General features: G+C 53.1%; 3 protein-coding genes across 3 annotated transcripts; 1 reads left to right on the top strand and 2 right to left on the bottom strand.

Moving 5' to 3' along the window:
- Positions 1-9,689: 9,689 nt before the first annotated feature.
- PG997_005243 (uncharacterized protein) lies at positions 9,690-11,110 on the top strand (the record flags this gene model as incomplete). Its single annotated transcript, XM_066809558.1, has 3 exons — positions 9,690-9,922; positions 10,008-10,894; positions 10,923-11,110. 3 exons carry the CDS (start codon positions 9,690-9,692, stop codon positions 11,108-11,110), a joined length of 1,308 nt encoding a protein of 435 aa, XP_066673176.1.
- Positions 11,111-15,418: 4,308 nt separating this feature from the next.
- Positions 15,419-15,743, bottom strand: PG997_005242 (uncharacterized protein; the record flags this gene model as incomplete). The annotated part of the gene is made up of 2 exons (XM_066809557.1): positions 15,419-15,516; positions 15,617-15,743. 2 exons carry the CDS (start codon positions 15,741-15,743, stop codon positions 15,419-15,421), a joined length of 225 nt encoding a protein of 74 aa, XP_066673175.1.
- A 40-nt stretch (positions 15,744-15,783) lies between these two features.
- PG997_005241 (kinase domain-containing protein) lies at positions 15,784-16,942 on the bottom strand (the record flags this gene model as incomplete). Its single annotated transcript, XM_066809556.1, has 2 exons — positions 15,784-16,619; positions 16,693-16,942. 2 exons carry the CDS (start codon positions 16,940-16,942, stop codon positions 15,784-15,786), a joined length of 1,086 nt encoding a protein of 361 aa, XP_066673174.1.
- Between the last annotated feature and the right edge of the window lie 2,567 nt (positions 16,943-19,509).

Here is a 19,509-nt window from a genome sequence, read left to right as displayed (position 1 = left end):
ACTAGAGCTGACGATGACACCGAACCTGGGGGACAATAGACTGGGAGAATATGCGTGGCAGACAACGTTTCCGAGAGAACATCATTTGGCGTTGGGGAAGGGGGGCGGTCGTTAATGCGCAGAGGATTTGAAAGATATGGACAGAAATTGTTAATAATTAAAAAATATATGTATGGGTGGAAGAGGCCAGAGTAAACGGGAGTGAACGAAACGGGGAGTCAACAGAGAGGGGGTGAAAGAAAAAGAAAATGAAAATGAAAAAAAGAAAATGAAAAGTGACCGCAGAGGGAGTTGAACCCTCTTGCCTCTGAGTATAGGAATAAGACTACTACCGCTAGGCCACCCCGGCCCGGTCAAGGGAGGAAGGGGCTATTTAGATATAAGTATTGAACTGTTGGTCGGGGTGTGAGTGCGGGAGTGGGTGAGGGAGTATATAAAGTTTGGTGTGGCTGTGGTTCTTGGGTTGCTGTAGGGGGACGAGATCGAAACTCCAAGAATGCGCTCCTTAGCCTTGTCATATGGTGCAATGACATGCGGCACTGGTCACTTAGCGAGAAGCATATCATGGCAAAACAATTGGTGGGTAATTGTTCATTATATCCCCCTTCCTCGTCTAGTTTGGTTCCGAGGACAACGACGGGGCCTGGAAATACGACATCCTATGACCATGTCTAACGACTGAATGTCGTGTACTCGACTTGCTGTGTTGTCAACTACTATGTACAGTCTGCTCGTCCAGCATCGCCTACTCACACCTGTAGCGAGGAAGTTGCCGTTTGTCCTAATAGGAGGTTCGGTGATACTGCTTTGTCCCAAACATGTATTGTTAACAGCAACGATGACGTTACGCTTAGAGCGCACAGTGGTCACTTTCAAGTAGACAGACGTCACATCCCGTCTATTCGCCTCTCTCGGGTCGCCATCGAATGTTGCTGATGTGCAGGGGCTGGCGGCGTGGCTTGCTATCTAGAAGAACATCCCCATCCTCTCCTCTCTTGCGGCCGATAACCGAAGGCATGACGATCCCAAATACGGTTCACTACTCTCTAAGCAACGACCTAGTAGCTATCCATATCACTTACAAAAAAGCAAACATATGGTAGGAACCCCCCATGATCTGGACTTTCGATGCGTCCCTTTTGAGACTGCTCCTTGAACCAAGCTAGGAGGAAGTCAAGTGCCGTCTCGGGTTGGCTTCCTTGCCTGGTTGGGTATCTGAGCCAGTGGGATGCGCGAAGCTAGCCATCGGATTTCCAGACTGCCAGCTCTTATTGAAGGCTTCAGTTGAGTGATCATGATGATGACCGCAAGCCTACTGGGGAGGACTCAAGAGAGAAGGCTGGATGTTTCGGTATTATGTTTACAAGGGGAGAACCTATCCGCCACACATACCCGCTGTGTTCGTCGTTCAATTCCGGTGTTCCAGCCTGTCCGACCAAGTCGTGCAATTCCTCTTATATAACACGGATGCGTGACCATCGCATCTGTGCCCAGCCATGAATTCAATCAACCAGGGGTATGGAAACGGATAAGGGGTTGGCTCGCTGTGAATACTCTAATGATGAGAGACCGTATCCCATCTGGATCCCATCTCAAGCAGCATGTGCTCCAAGTCTGCATAGGATCAAATCATGGCGAACGGCGGGAACTGGGCAGGCATATACCAATATAGTAGGAGGAATACATCCATCTTGGCCGGATGGCATCGTGTCCCTCCGGCTCCAAACCCCTTACCACTGGGGAGCAGCGTGTGTGTATGAGGGGCTCTCGGTCCACCACCAAGTCGTCTCAGCTATACGATTTCAGGGAGGGACAGACAGACACGCCGACTGGAGAGATCGAGATCTTCCCAGAACTGACAAGGCTGGCCCAAAAAGGGGCGATCCGAGCAGACAAGCTCCCTTGGCATGATCTTGTAAGTAGAGTCTGGCCCGCTCGGAGAACAAGAGGTCTAGTCTTTTCGTTTCTAAGGGACGCCGTCACGACTATAGCTAACCGCCCACGATCGACCTGGTCAGGTATATTGCACACGAACGGGTAGCAATGTAATAATAGGACATGCTAAGTTCATCCGAAACATAGACGTGGCTGAGCAAGTATGCAGGCAGAGAGGGCCGGGCAATCCACCCAATACTATACTCGGAGGCGCATAGAATGTATCGCAGTTTGCGCTGCTTGACGTTGCCGCGCCCCAAATATACGGCACGCCGCCCACGCAAAAGGCAGGGTCTGGGCTACGAGAAACGATAATGCGCATATCAGACCTATACTGTAGACTTGACCACCAACCCCTGACCACAGCACATGCAACTGTCCTGGGAGTACCTATGCGGCTCCCAAATGAACGACCAAGCCATTGAGATCCCGTATATTGCCATCTATGCGAATGAACATAGAACAGCCAATGACATCACACTCTCCTCGTGGAGGTAGGTATAGTATACGCAACTTATCATATGATATCACCAAGGGCGGGCTGTTCGCCAGATGATGATAAACCAACATCACATCATACAAGGCCCGGGCACACAATAGTGTGTACTGCTGACCCGGACCACAGCAAATGAATATTCGATCCTTGCCGCGGCAGGCTCGCCATGATATGATATAACAATGGGCGTCTGGCGGCGCCAATCGAATAAGAAAACGACGGGTTGGTTAGTTGTGCGATCACTGCACATACCATAATCCATCATTTCCCAGGGCGGCTCGGGCTTCAAAGCTCGCCTCGCCCAATCAGAGGCCAACGGGAAGTGACGCACACGATACTTACGATTACAGTACCACGTCCTACCCTGTCAACTGCAATAAGCGATCGATTTCAGAATTCAATAAAGTAATAAGTAGAGGTAGGATTCGGACTCAGGTGAAGGATGGATGGGTATTCCACACTCAGGTGTACCGGATCCTTGCCCAATACAACGAATGAAATGGCAGCCATAGCCATGCGGGCTGGGCCCCCGGGAAAGAGATGATAATCGCCCTCACTTCTTGGCTTTGGGAGGGGAGGGAACAGAGGGGAAACGAAATTCCCATGCCCATCCACCCATTAAGCATCCGAAAGTAACATGGAACTAAAGGCACGTCAATATTGCAGTAGTCCCGGAGCTCCATCACAAACAAGATTGGCTCAGGTGGCAGGCGGCGGCAGCGGGAATTTGGGGATTATTATTATTCGTCCTCTGAGTTGTAGGTTATGTAGTATTTCGCAGTTGTTAGGTCAGGTATGTATACAAAGCAAGCAAGCAAGGGATCGCGGCTCGGTCTACGCGCTCGCTGGGTCTGCGGGCGGAGAGAGAACGGATCGGCAAGTTGACACATCCTTTATGATTACTTTTTCTTTCTTTCTGCTCTTCCTTCCTGCCTTCCCTTCCCTCGATAGTATTTCGAATGTCATGCCGCCCGAAGCAGGGTGCCCGAAGCCCATTTCCTGCATGCACAAGCCGTCACGTATCACACCCGATAGCTCGGCAAGTGGGTGGTGAAAGGGTGGGTTCATAAGATTACCGTGGTGCCGACAAGTACCTGGCTTAATATCGATGGGAAAGCATGCATGCAACGTTGGGACAACAACCAGAGAAAAAAAGTCTGGTCAGTGTCACGCACTCCTTGCATTGGAAACAATACTCTGCACGCAGGGCCTGCAGGTATACCTGCCCTCATGCAAATTTCATTATACCCGATAGATATAGATGGGGTTTACGGAGGCAGTCTGAGGGACATTCAAGAGAGAGCATTGCAGCGAGATGCGCGATACGAGACTCGAGTCGCGAGAGAGCCCACTTGGCTGTGACCGGCAGTTCCGACGAATTGATTAAAACGGCGGGACTTGGTCGATCGATCTGCCCTCTTCTTTGCCAATACTGAGACAAGGCGAAGGGAATACCGAACTGAGTGCGCGGGAAAAACCCAGCGGCAGCCAAGGCAGCGACCGATCCAATCCGCCCAAGGCCATGATTCGCATCGTGTAAGCCCGACCAGTGTGCCAGATGTGGCCGATTCTGACTCTCTGGGCGATGAGTCCCCGTCGCACCGCAAACTCACTCGGGGACTTTCTTTAAGCACAAGCACATACGCTCACAGACGAGAGAGAGCAAAAGGCCGATTGCAGGGGTGGTCGGCTTGCAAGATTGGCAGAATGGAGCGCCTTGAGCAGGGCCTTGATTGGTTATGCGCCAGGGGATCGTGTTTCAACTCTGGGATCCGCCAGCCCCCTGATTGGCCAACTGGGTTTTCTCAAACACTCGCGCCTGTCAATTGGTGAGCTGAAGAGTCAGAGAGCATCAACTCATTACTCAGTCGGTATCGATTGATGCCCTTCTCGGCCATGATCTGGTTCTTGTGCGTTGCGACGGAACGAAGAGCGGTCAGCACGAGATCCTCTCTTGTATCGGTGTGGCGTTTTCCTCCCTTCTCCGATCAGACGGTAAGCAGCGAAAGCAGTGCAGGAAAGAAGAACAAAATCCGTTTATATCGGCCCGTCCATATCGAACGGGATGTATCCTGCTTTGAGGCTTGGGGCTTGGGCGTGAGCTGCTCAGAATAGAACGGGTACAGTACATACATTAGCCTACTTTTTACCTAGCCGTCCCGTGCTTTTTGGGATGCAGATTTGGGAGCAGGGGAGCTAACCCGATCACGTCAGTCTACCTGGGACAAACAGGGCCGTGCGAATGTGACGGACGGGGGATCCATCATCCAAAGGGCCAAGGGCCCAGCACTAGGTCAAGAAAGGCCATTTTGCTTTCGAGGTGCCGAGATTCAACCTTTTTCTCAGCAAGCAATCGCGGCGACTCGAAAGCAGGAGGAGGAGGAGGAGGAGGAGGAGGAGCAGGAGCAGGAGCAGGAGCCGAGCCGATGTTGGCGATTCAAGGTGCGTGCTGCACGCCCGGCAGCGGCATGCAGATGAGATGGATATGCGCAATTAGAAGAAACCGCCATAAACAACCGACATCTTGGAAACCAAACCAAACCTGGAACCAGCACTGCCTCGTCTCATCTGTACAGAACTTGAGCCGCAACCCGTTCCACAAAAAGGGTTCCCCACGTGAGAAAGGTGTAGGGTTGTGGTATCATGCCCATGATTCTGGCGCTCATGCTCATGCTCGTGCTTCACAACCCATACCGCGGGCCTCTTAAGTCCCTTTGGAACAAGGTTGTCGCTCGCTTTTCACGCTTCATTCCAAGATCTCTCCGACCGAGTCTCCTCGGTACGATCCCCCTCTGCCCAGCAGAGCCTCGGCAGCGTCTCATGCCAGACCAGACCGACTTTCGTCGATTGGAAACTCTAAAGTCGCATTGTCCGGATGCACTGCCCTTGCCCTTGAGCAACATTATGCGACACGACCGACTTGGGCGCGAGGTTGGTTTAATAGGAGGGAGGCGGGAGGAGGGGAGAAGCCGCTGTGACAGCAGGAAGAGGATCCCATCTCTGGAATTGATTGATTGAAAAGATCAGTTGACGATCATGTGCAACATGCGATTCGGAGGCGGCGGTCTGCAGCAGTCCTTGTCGGTATTAATATTTATCGATTTTTCATTTTTATTATGACTTGCTTCTGACCGCGGCCGGGCACATTGATGAATTATGTCGGCTGCCCCCCATTCGAGAAGGCGCTGCGTGTGTGTTCATGTTCATCCCATGCCTAGCTCGTACAAAAAAGGCCAGAAACCTGATACGGGCTACGGTGAGGCAACTGGGGCGGCCTAACCGCTTTCGGGGGACGTTCAGTGCTGGATGGGCAGCCTCGCTGCCTCACAAGGCGGGGAAGGGAAAGTCAACCCCAAACCTGGGTCAGGACTGGGTCAGCGCTAAAGCACGAGAAGCAGTGCACTTCGGGTACTTGGGTCCCTTGGTAGCTGCCAGGCTGCCAGGCTGCCTAGGTGCTTTAGCAGTTTAGGTCCCTACGCGGCACGCCCCTACGCAGGCAGCTGGGCCGCCCAAATCTCTCGCGGGCGGGCCAAACACGAGCAGACAGAGCACATCTTCATCTGAACTCGCACCCTGCCACCTCCCAACGACGTCACTACTGTCTGGTTAAAATAAAAGCACGGGTACCGTCCTGTCAACTGCTTCTGCATCGCCATGCCAATCGGCGACGGATCAAGAACCATCTCGAAGCGAAATACTTACAACGTGGTCTTGTGTGGGTGTCACACAGCAACTGGATTGATTGACGTTCCTGCAGGCCTCCAGGGCTCTCTCTCGTTGGCCCCCGGAGGTCGCGAGCATAAATGGTCGCTTGTTGCATCACCTGAATTTCACTGATATTGGAACGTACAGTATGTATGCATGCGCTGTGCTGTGCTGGGCGGCGCTGCGTGCTGCTGTGCTGTTCGGGCAATCAACTGCCTGCCATGGATCTCGGCGATTCAACGACCCCGATTGCCTCTGGCGAATGAGCGTGCTGCTTGATAATGGCTGACAGAGTCTTCTGATGTTCTTTTTGCTTTTTGTGCCCAATCGTCCCAAGCCGGCCGAGCAGAATTAATTGGCTGCCCGTGATTCCTATTGGCAGCGACTGGCTGGCTGACTGACTGGACAAGACGAGTCTGTTGTTCGTCTCGACCTGTGGCCTATGTCGCACGTCGAAGCAGCTAGTGCTGCCGGAGGTGCTGGGACTCTGGGAGGTGGTCGGGCGAGGGCCAATCAGCGCGGCTCACCGTCCTGAACTAGGCACTTTAGCCAATGCTGGCCAGGCTGGGAATGGCACGGCTCCTCGGCAGCAGCACCGCTTGGCAGATAGTGCCATTGGTCTTCAATGTAAAACAGCCTACGGAGGCAGAACTACAACGCCACCCCTTCTCCCAAACTTTCTAGGCAGGTCCAGGGCCCCAACCGGGGTTTTCTCATGTCCACCAATGTTTCTACTGCTGGCCATTATGGGCATGGGCATGGGCATGGGCATGGCATGGCCATGTTGGATTACCCATCGCCCACGGCCAGACATCCGAACACATCCCTCACATTCCATAAAAACATGTACCATGCCATGCCACCTCGAGTCCTTCAACGGTCTCCGGGGACTCGGGGGAGGGGATGTGCTTGTTTACAAAGAAGAAACCCGCCCCATCCATCCCATCCCATCCCATCCCATCCCATCCCAACCGGTGGTAGTGGTGCTGCAGGCGGTCGGATGTGCTGCGAGATAGGCCGTCCTCTGCCTATCGCATCAATCGTGAACCTTTGCGGGTGGGGTCTGGAGGAGAGAGCCCCGTACCATCCACACGATACGATACGGCGATTCTCTTACTCTGGCTGGCGAAGGATGCGAAACAGCATGATCAAGGCAGGAGAGGAGAGGAGGCTAGAACTTTCCCTTGTGCCAAGACCAAGACATCAATCAACCCTCTCAAGATGCCAAAAGGAAGATTCGACAGATTGCGGGTTTTTTAACGAACAAACAAACACCTACATAGATTCGACGACGGACGTGTACAACGGCTGCTGCTGGCTGCTGCTGGCTGCTACGTAGTATTTCGAAGAGTTTCACGATTCTAGCTTAATAAAGTGTAAAAGGCCCCAACAGCTCAATATCGAATGAAGAAAGACTGGGACCGGACGGGCGTATGTACAGTACATCGGTACGAAAACCGGCGCCCGTCACTCTGAAAATGGACATGGGCATGTTCCCGCCGCCAGCTGGATGGACAGGGGTGGTTTCGAGTCGCAGGCCAAGCCCACACTTCTCTGACATTTGCCAGCTACAAGCCCAAGGCCAAGCCATGAAATCGTATGGGGAGGTACCTGACAGCCGACCAGACGCCTGTATCACTCCCTATTCCGCAGTCCCCTTTCATAAACTTCGTAACCTTCTAGCTCTCTCGCTGGAGGGGTGCCAGGGCCCTTTTTTTTTTGCACATTCGCCCAAGCCAAGCCAAGCAAAGCGAGTACCTACCTGACTGTCTGTCTGTAAGGTAATCCACCGCTGGAGCCAAAACACATCAACAACAGCCAGCATCCATACCCAATACTTGCGTGAACCTGCCTCCCTGCGCCGGCACTGGCACTCCCACGCCCACTCCCACACACCAGCAGCCAGGACCAGTCTGCACAGTCCCTGCCCAACCAAGTCTTGGGTCGGTCCTTGCAAATCGAACGCACATTGGATTGGACAGGGGGATTGACGGTCGGGTACGTTTCTTGTCGTTCAGGTACCTGCCAATCCATGCTAGCATCAGCCTGGGATCCTGGGATTTGGCAACATTCGAACCCATCGCTACGTTTCCTGCACGTCTCGACGCACCCGCTAGTTTCCTTTTCTACCTCGCAGCCGCCCTGACCCCTCCAACGAAGATCCAAAACCTCTCCTCTTCCTTTTTCTTACGCATCCTTTTTTATTTCCCCCCAAAGCTCGTGTGCCCGAGAGTCTCTCGCTTTTTTTTGTTTGCATTATTTTCGAAAGCAGTCTCTTTTTCACTTTCGGACTGTTGATGCTTGTTTCCCCCTCCTCCACCATCACCAACGTTGAAACAAGAAGAAGAAGAGAAGAGAAAACCCCTCCGTATATTCAGCCGGCGCGCAGGTTTGCTGTAATCAACCCCCATCGCATTCCTTCCCTCCCGTCGCCATTTGTTAGGCCATATCCGGGCTACTTTTTACGAGTCCCTCGCCTTTGGAGAACCGTCGACCTCGGCCTTCAGGTCCGCTTTAATCAGCCACTTTTCGGCATTTGCCTTTTATACAACCACCGCATCAGAGACATCCTCGTCTCAGCTACTCGCCCATTTGTACAACTACAAAACCACTCTCATAACCATTTTGTTTTTGAAACCCGATTCTTCAGATCCCAACTCACACGTCGCATTTGTGAGGCGGCACCGGACCATTTCTCGAGAGTAGAGCAATTCGTTTAATCGTTACTACCGACGACTAGTGGAAAACACGAACGATCGGAACTTGGCCGAACAAGACTACGGATTTGATTCCTTCAGAACCCGGACCCCCCTTAAGAGAGCTTCTAGGAAGACTTGGTGGGTAAGAAAGCGAATCTGAGCGCAGGAAGCCGAGTGTGGACCTGTGCAACCGAGGAATCGCAACCGATATCGACTTCCCCGGCGCTTCTGTCTGTCTATCCACGAGAAACCAAGCAGTCGGGCCTCTCTCTGCCTCAGCTGAGAACAAGCGACCTAGCAGATCCGTGCCTCTGACTAAAGAAAACCGGATCTCTTTCCAGCACCTGAACTGGACCTAAGCAAAGAGAAGCTCTTGCTAGACTCTCGACCCGCGCTTTAGGACAAACCGAAAAAGGGGAGAATAGAAAATAGGCTGCTTGCTTGCTGCTAGTGACGCACGCTGCCACATCCACACATATCGAATCTGGACCGATCCTAGTCCGACCTCACCAACTCTGTTGCACAACCAAATTGAGCAACACATCCCTTGACTCTCCCGACGAGTTATCTTATTCCAACAGTCCTGCGAGGAAAACGGAAGCAGCCACTCAGCACAGGGGTTACTTCCCACATTGTCCGCCACGGTCCGCGTATTTGCCAAGGACGACTACGGGCCGCTCCTGCTGACTCGCCAGTCAGTTTGCAACTCGCCTTCTCTGCACTCTCGCCTTCGCTGTCAACCCAGTCAGGCGAACGAGTAGGAGAGAACGAACGCCTTTGCCAATTGATCTCAAGGCAATTGGCAATTCCATCTACCAAAAAAACACCCACAACCATATTTCTTGCATCTCACAATGAGTGCAGCGCTCGCCATGGCCCCTTCGCCGGCTCCTCACGATCGCCCAGCTTATGCTGAACTGGCTCCTGCCAACAACACCAATGCCAGCGCACCCTCGGCCTCGTCGCCCTCTGTGCCTCGTACAGCCCTTCCTTCGGGCACCCCGAACGCCTCCATGTCCGCACCTCGCAAAGGCAGCGGCAGCCCGACAAGGGTTGCACAGCCAACAAAGTCTTCTCCTCCCAGCGCGTAAGTTCTGATCTCCTGTGGGATTTGTCGCTGCGTCCGTCTGTTTGAATCTCGCGCTGACATCTACCTTTTCCTAGTTCGCGAGGCAGCGCTGCCCCCAAAATCTTCGTCAAGAAGGAGCCTGGCTCCCAGATCTTCCCACCACACGACACAGGCCACGAAAGTTGGATCTCTCCAAGAACAGTGCCTTGACTGGTTCGGGTGCCCAAACGGCACGCCTGCCTGGTGGCCGGGACTCGCTCGGTATCCAAGAAGTTGGTCTCGCTTGCTTGTCTCCCGGTTTCATCACCCAAGACCCAATGATGAAGGAGCAGCTGCAGCGTAGTATGAATGTCCGCGAGCAGCAGCGACACATCATCGAGGCCAGACTCCAGCAGCAGTCGGCCAAGGGAGACGGCCCGGAGGGCGCCAAGGACAGTGCCAACATGGGCGCTTTTGCAGCCAAGACACCGGGCATCTCGTCGAGACGCAACAAGGCCCCTCCGGGACTGAGCATTGTCGCCCCTTCTCATGAACAGTTTGCCCACGAGCGGGTTATCCAGTCCGCTCCTCTCGGCCAAACCTTCACCGGCCGACACAACCCTCACCCGATTACCAGACATGTTGCCAACCAGCCCTCAAACCTGTCCAGCACATCGCATATTCACCATGTCCCCGCACAGCAGACCGCAAACCGTCTTCCGCCTATTCACGACGTTTTCGGTCAGGGTCTCTCAGCTCACCCCGAGTCGACGAACAATCCCAGCAACAACAACAACAACTCTCGCCTCTACCCGACTTCCAGCCACGGCCCTCCCGCGTCGCCCGGCCAGGCTCCCCAGCAGTCTCAGCCGCCCATGTCCGCCAGACCCCGCGAGTACCGATCTGCCGAGGAGGCCCAGCATGAGCTGACCGGCGGCCGACCTGAGCTTCTGCCCAAGATTGTACATTACACTGGCCACCAGCCTCCCACTCCTCCCTCGCCACGCAATGGTATGCAAATGCAGGACCATAGCCGCAGCGCCAGCAAGAGACGCACTCGAGCTGAGTACGAAGAGGGTGGCAGCCCTCCCCCTGGGTCACGGTCCTTCGGCCACCCGACGAGCCGGACCTTTCGGTGCCGGACGGGATAGCCCCGAGACGCAGCGGGCCAAGCGCGAGGAGTTCTTGCGCATCTGCGAGCGCGCATGGGATCTTTTCCACTCTTGAGCCAAGAGCGTCGCAAATTTCGGTTGGCTCTTTGTATTTTTACCGCCTTACGAATCTTATGCCACGCTACGACTGCCACCTGGTGTATATCACAAAAAACACTCGTTGGTGAATTTCAGAGCAACTGCTACGTATTTCGCAACAATTTGGGGCAGCACGGTCGCCAGGCCTGTCTCTCAGCCGCCATCGCGATAATCACCTTACTCTAATGAAGGTACACGTTGGGGGACATCGGCGGGATTCCCTAGGATGTAATGTTTTTTTATTACCTTTAAGTGCCTCAGGGACCACCATGGGAAAAGGGCTGCGGTTTCAGCGAGCGATTTGAGAGAGGCATCTCATTCTATATATATGGGTATGGTCACCTCGCAGGCGTCGTCACAGGGCGCTCTCATACCACGGAGGGCAACCGGGCAGTACCGGAGTCTTATGTCTGTAAGGAAATGGCGCCTTCTTTTTATTCTTACCAGGGGGTGGGCGGATCACTTGGAAGTGGGAGGCGCACGATACCAGATAGGGGGTTCGGCCTATCAGTTAAGGTGTTTGCGGTTGATATTTGGAATTTGGGGAACAAAACATAACACGGCACAAGGTCACAGAAAGAGGCATGCCAAGAGACGATGAGAGGGAGCAAAGACTGGGAAACGCGGGAGGCAAGTGTGTAACATGTCTATCTTAACTTTGATGATGCCTTGGGAGAGACGGCGGAGTGCGTGCGTTGATAGATCAGATCTTGGTTTGGTTGGTAGTTCGGTGCCAGCGCTTCTAAGCGGTGGCTTGTGGTGTATACATAATGCGACCCCTTTTTCGCAACTGTTGCTTGTTCCATCTCGTGACGTCGGTGTTTGACTTATGTGATGTGAAGTGTTCTGTTCAACGAGTACAGTAATCCCAACTTGGAGCCTTGATAGAGCGAACGACGTGGCTTCCTCATACTGGTTGACGCCCATCTGATTTGATGCTGGTCCCAACATACAAGTACGCCTAGTCCAATATCTGGGTTGAATAATGACATGAATGTACATCGCCGGAGACATGTATTTGCTTCGAAGGATACTTACACATGGTCTACAATCTCAACTGAAGCATGGAAGATGGCTTCGTGTAAGTAGGTAACTAGTCGGTGATGGATGGTTACCCACCCCTATGTCTTATAACTTATATATAATAGAGAATGAGCAAGGAGGCTGGATGTCCGGGAAAAGACTTGAGGCACCTGCAAGGAGTATCTATAGCATTGTATAAGGAGAGAGTTGAATACCATTGTTAACCCGGGAGCGAACACACAGAAAAGGGGGAAGGGGGAAAGGGGAAATGATGGATGACAAACCAACTTTTATACATTTTCCTTCCTCTATGCATTCGTCCCTCTTCTCTGTTCCTTTTATTCGTGTTCACTAAAGTGGATTGATTGTATGAATTCACATATTGCTATTGCTGTCGCATGTTTCTACCTGTCCCTTGATGTTGTCTCTGCCAAAATGATGGCTCGTCTCTGAAGCCCGTGATCGATCCGGTTGGCAACTGGCCCCCGGCCTCCGTGGTGTAATTGTGACAAGGGGACGAGATCTTTTCAGGTTCCGTGCATCAAAGCTGTCCGGTAGAGCACGTTATAAGTCAACACTGAATAGCATATGGAAATATCTTTCTGCAGTATGCGTGTGTGGTTGAGGAAAAGGCAGGAAAGAGGCGGAAGATAAGGAGGATGGGCTATAAAGAAAAAGGGGGTAAAAAAAAGTGACCGCAGAGGGAGTTGAACCCTCTTGCCTCTAAGTATAGGAATAAGATTACTACCGCTAGGCTACCCCGGCCCGGTCAAGGGAGGAAGGGTTTGTTTAGATATATATCGACACCTTCGGGTGGGTGAGGGCGTATTCAGAGTTTGTGGTGGCGGTGGTTCGTTGTGGGGGAACGGGAGAAAGGGGGAAAGGAGGGCGACGAGGAGAGAGGAGATGCACTGTTGAAGAAGGAGGAGACCAGGCTCGACAACACACTTTCTGCAGTGCTCGTCGTCTGCTTTGCTGGTTTCTATTCGGACTTTACTTACCACTCACACCACGTGGCGCTTATGAGCATGTAGTATGGATTTCCTTCCTGTCCTGATTGATTTTGCCTTGGCTTTGGCTGGCCCTGCCTGTTCATTTTCGCGTCTGTCGACCAACTTACAGCAGGAGGCGCACACGAAGAGAATGCGGAAGAGAGACGAAGTCCTTGGGTCGGTCTGAGGTGTAAGTATTCCAAAGTACGCGTGGATTATCTCTCTTCCCAGCTGCCAAAAAGGGGTTGATCCGTACTTACGTACCGACGATGGCACAGAGATGAGACTTCGTCGTAAAGATAGAGATAGGCTACTGACCGTCTCGGTCCAGGTGAGATGATGGGTGCCCTCACTCCTTATCCGAACCCTCTTTCTTTGGCCCATATACTAACTATATCCCAGGGACTAGTAATAAAGACGAATGTCGTGCGAGTAGATATCGCCCAGTGCGTGTTTCATTTTGGATGACTTGCCAGAGTCTCACACACAGCAAGTATTCGATCAAGCCAGCTGATACGAGAGGATAGACTAGACATATCTATATACAGGGTCATTGAGAACCACAGATCCATCACCACTCGAGATGAACAATCGTGTTTCTTCCCCTACCCTGTATCAAGCAAGCCAATACGCCATTTTTAGTCCAGTAACTATGCCCCATCATGTCGTTTCCGTCATATACGTTTACAACTTTGCAAACGATCCCAATATCCACTTATCAGGCATTGCATGTCATTTGTTCTTGTCAACATGCCGTGTCTGCGTGTTGACTTGTAACCACTGCCTGGGCAGTCAGTCAATGCCAAGATGTTCTAGATCTTCTCTCCCTCTCCGTCTCTTTCTCCCTATCCCCGGCTGATCCCCGTCGCATCTTTTCCCCCTAATGACTTGGTTTCAATCGAAAACATGTTTCTACCGCAGCCTGATGCGATATCCCGCATAAAGGAGTTCAGACGAGACAAGGGATGAGAGACAAGAGATGGGCAAAGTTGTGCGCGTTTTGTTCTGTCTCTATACGAGTCGGGATGAAACCATTCGCAAGGTGGCTTAGAGTTAGGTAAGGTAGCTCTGTCTGGTCCCATGGGGCCCCGGCGGCCCCGGCCGGAGCCGATAAATCAGGGGGGACAAGGGGGGAGAAGAAAAGAAAATGGAGATGATATCCATGCGACAGGCATCCCCAGGCATCCCCAGGCCTCAAACACGTAGCAAGTATTATCGCTGCTTCGGGGCCGCAACTCCGCTCGGACTGTGCCCCGTCCTGATCGCCGGGTTTGATGGGCCCGAAAGTAAGAATAGACATCTGGATGGGCTTGGTAAGCAACACCGGAAGATCCCTTGTGGCTATGCTGGCAGTACTAACCCAAAGGGCCCAGGGCATGTGCATACTGTACATACGCCATGTCACTAGCAAAGCATTGCCAAGCATTCGAGTAGGCAACTAGAGTCTTGATTCTTCATTGTCTCAGTTGGGTGTCTATGAACCCATCTCGTTACACCAATTTTATACCCGCTTGGAGCAGAGGAGCTCTGGGCTAGTTGGGACATTGCCAGAATAGTGATAGAAGCTTCTGAAGATGGGGACAGCGTGATTCCAATAGCAAGGAAAGTATATCAGCCACCGTTCTCCATTCCAAGATCCCGCCCATTCCAAAAAGCTGTGGCACAGCCCCGAGAAACCCCTTTTGCCCCCATCCGCTGAGCGCCATGAAGAGACCGAGAACCCTGAGTTGCCTTGACCGTATTCTCCAGGCAAACCGAACGAGTGAACCGCCCAGTGCCTATCCGTGAGTGTGCACGTCCCGGGTGATGCGAGTATGTTGTTACAATAAGTAGAGCCATCGCTATGACGCTCACTCGCAGTGCGCTTGGCGCAATCGTACCCTATCCTGTCGATGCGCTGCGCGGTGGGATCCTGGCTTTCCGGCACAATAATCTTGTATGTAGTGAAGAAGAAGAAAAAGGAGACTCGACAGTGGAAGGTAGACCAAGAAAAAACCAACGACTGGAAACAAGGGGGAAACACCTCAAACTCCGTTGCTCAAGTGCAGAGAAAAAGCCGTTCAGTCGTGAGAGAAAAGGAAACCACGAGCTTCAGACCGGAACGCTCATATGCTGATGATGATATCAAGTGAAACGCACCACTGACCATCTACTGGATGGGTAACAGATGCAGGCATCCCATAAATCTTGGTTAGGAACGGTAGTGACTGGATCGCTCGCCTCGCCTCGCCAGGGGGCGAGGCTCCGACAGACAGGAGATTCCAGCAGGATCATAGACCCTCCTCGCCGGCCTTGCAGATCTTGATCTCGCGGCCCCACTCCGACTTCAAGACTTGCGATGCCGTGATACGTCTCGAGGGATTGGGGTCTAGTATGGAATAGATCACGTTGCGGCAGCGGGCCTGTGGCATACATGTTCAGCAAATCTGTCACCATGGAGCAAGAGGGCAGCTCGAATCACAACTTACGCGGTGGAGGGGACTCTATTGGCCCATACCCCTCTTCATCACGGCGGCCTTCCAGGTATCGCTCGTAAAACTCATCCTCTTCCTTCTTCGCAACGCGCCACAAGTGGCGGCCGGTCCGCATCGCCATATAAATTACGCCACACGCCCAAATGTCGACCGCGCGAGCATCAAATTCCCTTATCGATGTACTCTTCAGGGGCGATATAGGGCGCCGATCCGCAGAGACCGGATACCATGTGGGCGTCGTTCTCCCAGGCCATGCGGAAGCACTCGCCATTTCCAAAGTCCGTAATCTTCAGGGCTCCGTGGGAAGTCAGGAGCAGGTTTTCGGGCTTCAGATCACGGTGCGCAACGCCCATCTCGTGCATGTATTCCACACCACGCATCATCTGCTTGAAGTAGCAATCGGCCTCTTGAACCTCAAGCTTGCCAGCTGCGAGAACCAAGGTGTACAGATCACCACCAGAACAGTACTCCATCACCTCGCAGTAGTCGCCCTTCTGGTCCTTGAGCAGATCCAGAGTGTGGATGACGTTCGGGTGGCGGAGCGAAGAAGAAATGCAGAACTCGGCCGTGAGTCGCTTGCTGTACTTCTTTTCTGTCTCCTCGGGCCGGCGGCGGAACTCCTTGACGGCAAACAACTTTTCTCCGGTGTCGACCTTCTTGTGGGATATCCTCACGATGCCGAACGCACCACGGCCCACAACTTCCTGGCATTTGCCGTATTTCTCCACCAGGGTTGTGCTGGCGTTAGGGCCGTCTCTCCTGTCTTTGGCAAGTGCATCCTTTTCCTGCTGCAGAGTGTCCACCCAGCTAGAGACCAGCGACAAGTCGGCCTCGGGCGCCTCCTGCTTCCTGCCGAGCAAAGACTTCCACATGTCCGTAAGCTTCTCCTGGCGTCGGCTGCCCTTCAGGTGGTGCTCATGGCCACCCTGCACGTTCGGGTTAAGGACATATCGCTGCTGGCTGTGGTGCGATCTCGACGAGGCAGTGGTCCCAGAACCTTCCGCTGGCTTGTTCGTAAGCGAATTTTTGGCGTGCAGGGGTGGGGGCCGGCTTCAATGGCGTAGTCCTACCATCGCCGTTGGGCGATTCGGAACCGGGAGTCTTGGTCATGTCGCCCTTGTTGGAGAACATGCGGGTGAGGCGATCCTTGACCGAGGCCTTGGGGGCTCCCTCGCCCGGGCTGAGGAGGCCGCCGTTGACGGCGTTGCCATTTTGGGAGGAGGGTTTGAGATGCGGCGATCTGGTGGGCAGTTCGACCGACTTTATCGACGACGGGTGACTAGCAGTTGGAGACGAAGTCTTTTCCGATGCGCTCGTCATGGTGGAATGAGGCGACATGTTATGTTGAGGTGAGTTCCTTTCCTTTGTCGAAGGGCTAAGCAAAAACACAAGACGGGCGTGGGGTCCGCGGGGCTGGGCAAAGACTGGGCTGAGGAATGCGCGCGGGCGAATTGGAGGGGTTTCGCTCGATGACGATGAGTGGTTTGCTTGGTCGGTTCAGCTGAGAAAAGCGAAGTGGCAAGGTAGTTTGGTTATGGGGCGGCGAAGAATCGCCAGGGGTGGGCTAAGCCCAGGAAGACGGCGAAACGCAAATGATGAGTTTCAAAACGGCAAGCAGGCTGAGATGTTTTTCTTTTCGTTGTTTTCCCTCTCTGGAAAACCAGACAGGAAAAGGGAGGGAGAAGAGGAGCGGGAGAAGTAATAAAGAGAGGTAAATTTGCAGGTCAACTGAGTCTTAGGTGGCTCCCCTGCTCCAGTCCAGTGCCTAGGCGGTAGTTTAGGTAGGCAGAGGGGAGGCTTAGGCCGTCTAGGCTAAGTACTGGCAAGTACTGGGGTACAAGAGGACAAAGGCCGGGTCCCAGTGGAATCCAGGCGGTGCGCGAGGTGAGAGTGTGGGGAGGCCGAGAGTCGTTTAGCAGCCCAGGGTACGGACGGTAATGTACGGACGGACGGTCCTGCTTGGTCTTGGCCTTGGCCTTTCTTGTAGGGCCAGTGAGTGAAAAGTACCGTACTGTATGCTGGCGGTCGCTCAGGGTAAACAGACAGAAGAAGACGGGAGTGGTATGCGCTACGCTTCGGAATGCAAGCTTGGCGGCAGGTGAACAGGCAGGAGGTGAAATAGGTAGTGCGTGCGTGCGTGCTTCTTTGCAACGGGCTCGGGCTTCTTCTTCTTCTAAGTAGATAGGTAGGAGGTTTCTTTCTTTTTGTATCTTCTCGTGCTGCTTCACTCACCCAACTCCGCTGACAGGCGATAGTGAAGACGGCGAGGATGAAACCACTGAAAGAAGCAGTAGCAGCGGCAGCGGCAATGGGATGCTACGGGTAGAGCGCCAGTTGCGAACAGGTGACTAATAATAGGGGAAGAGGTGGTGGTGAGGTGAGAGTAATGCGGCGGGCGGGTGTTCGTTCTCTCGTTTTTCCCCCTTGTTGGTTAGTTGGTGGTGGTTTTAGGGTACTACTCCGAACTTTGAGTCGGAGCAACTCCTATTCAGCTGGGCTGGCCGACGACGAGGAGGAACCTGGATGTGGTTCCAGCGAATGTTAGAGGACGAGCAGGGGAGAGTTGATGCAACTCCTTCGCGTGTTCGGTGCGAGGACGGTCATTGTCAGACGTCAAGGTTTATGGGCAAATGCGTCGACCAACAGCAGCAGCAACACACACGGCACGGCACTCTCTGCACATACGCACACACACACACACGTTCAGTCTCCAGTCTCCAGTCTCGCGCTCGCTCGCTCTGTTCCTCTCGCCCTCTCTGGTATGTAGGTAAGGTACGTACTCTACTCGCTGGAGAGGAGGGGGGCTAGGTCAAGGAGTTAGATCGGGCGAATGTAGGTATGTGGTAAGGGCAAGGTGGCCGGCGTAGTAGCAGCAGCAGGTCGTTTCTGGTAGGGCAAGGAACGATAATGTAATCAATTGTAATGCAATGGAATAGGCTTGGGTTTCTGGTCAGATACAGTGGGGAGGGGGAGCCTGTGCTGTGGGCAAGTCAACGACGGGGCCGGACAGGGACAAGTGACAACAGCTAGGCGGAAGGTACTGTAGTATGATCGCAGAAAAGTGGAGGAATGCGTGCCCTCTCTAGGCCGGGAAGACGGACAAGATCTATTAGTGGAAATGGATTGGATGGGCGGATGGGGAGGGTTTTTATTTATTTATTTATGATTTGATTGACTGACTGATCGATTGACCGACGGGCGGCCAACGCAACGGGGGGTTGAAAGAAGGCGCTTGCTGAGGAAGACCAAAAATGGGTGAAGAAAGAGTAGGTAATAAGTGAAAAAGAGGTTTCAAAAGTGGCGACGGGCGGCCTCTCATGTAATAACGTACAGCAAAACCTTGGAAGATGAGCTTATTAGGGTCTTGGGAGTCTTGGAGTCTTTTCTTGGAGGGGGGAAATCACTCCCTCACCTCCGGGCAGCCTCCAGTTCTTTTCGAGCGTACCAGCTCCATGCTGCCGGCTACTGGCTACTGCGGCGGCGTTGCTGCTGCTGCTGTACTCCAATGGTAAAAAACTACCTGGCCTGCTTCCAAACTTTTCAAGCTGCAACCATGACCCGTCTGCACGCCTCATGTACCCTTGGGTGGTGCTAGTAAGGTGTAGGCAGCGGTAGTGTGTAGTGTACAGGAAGTAGTGTATTTGTATGCATGTAACCTTCCTAAGGTACGTGCATTACTGTGGTTTCTTAACGACACCTATCGGAATCATGGACGTATACAGTCATATAACTTGTCAGATCCCATCCCACACCACACCACACACAGACCAATCTGGCGGCGATAGAGCACGCAATGAGGAAGCAGTCAGATCCGTTTCAGACCATAGCTTTTTCCCAGAGTGGGCTGGCCGCTGGTCGGGGTACATGTCAAAAAATAGCACAAGCGC

The sequence above is a fragment of the Apiospora hydei genome (genome assembly GCF_038363865.1).
Source record: "Apiospora hydei strain CBS 114990 chromosome Unknown utg000004l_segment0_segment0, whole genome shotgun sequence".
Classification (NCBI taxonomy): domain Eukaryota; kingdom Fungi; phylum Ascomycota; class Sordariomycetes; order Amphisphaeriales; family Apiosporaceae; genus Apiospora; species Apiospora hydei.
This window is presented reverse-complemented; position numbering and strand designations above follow the sequence as displayed.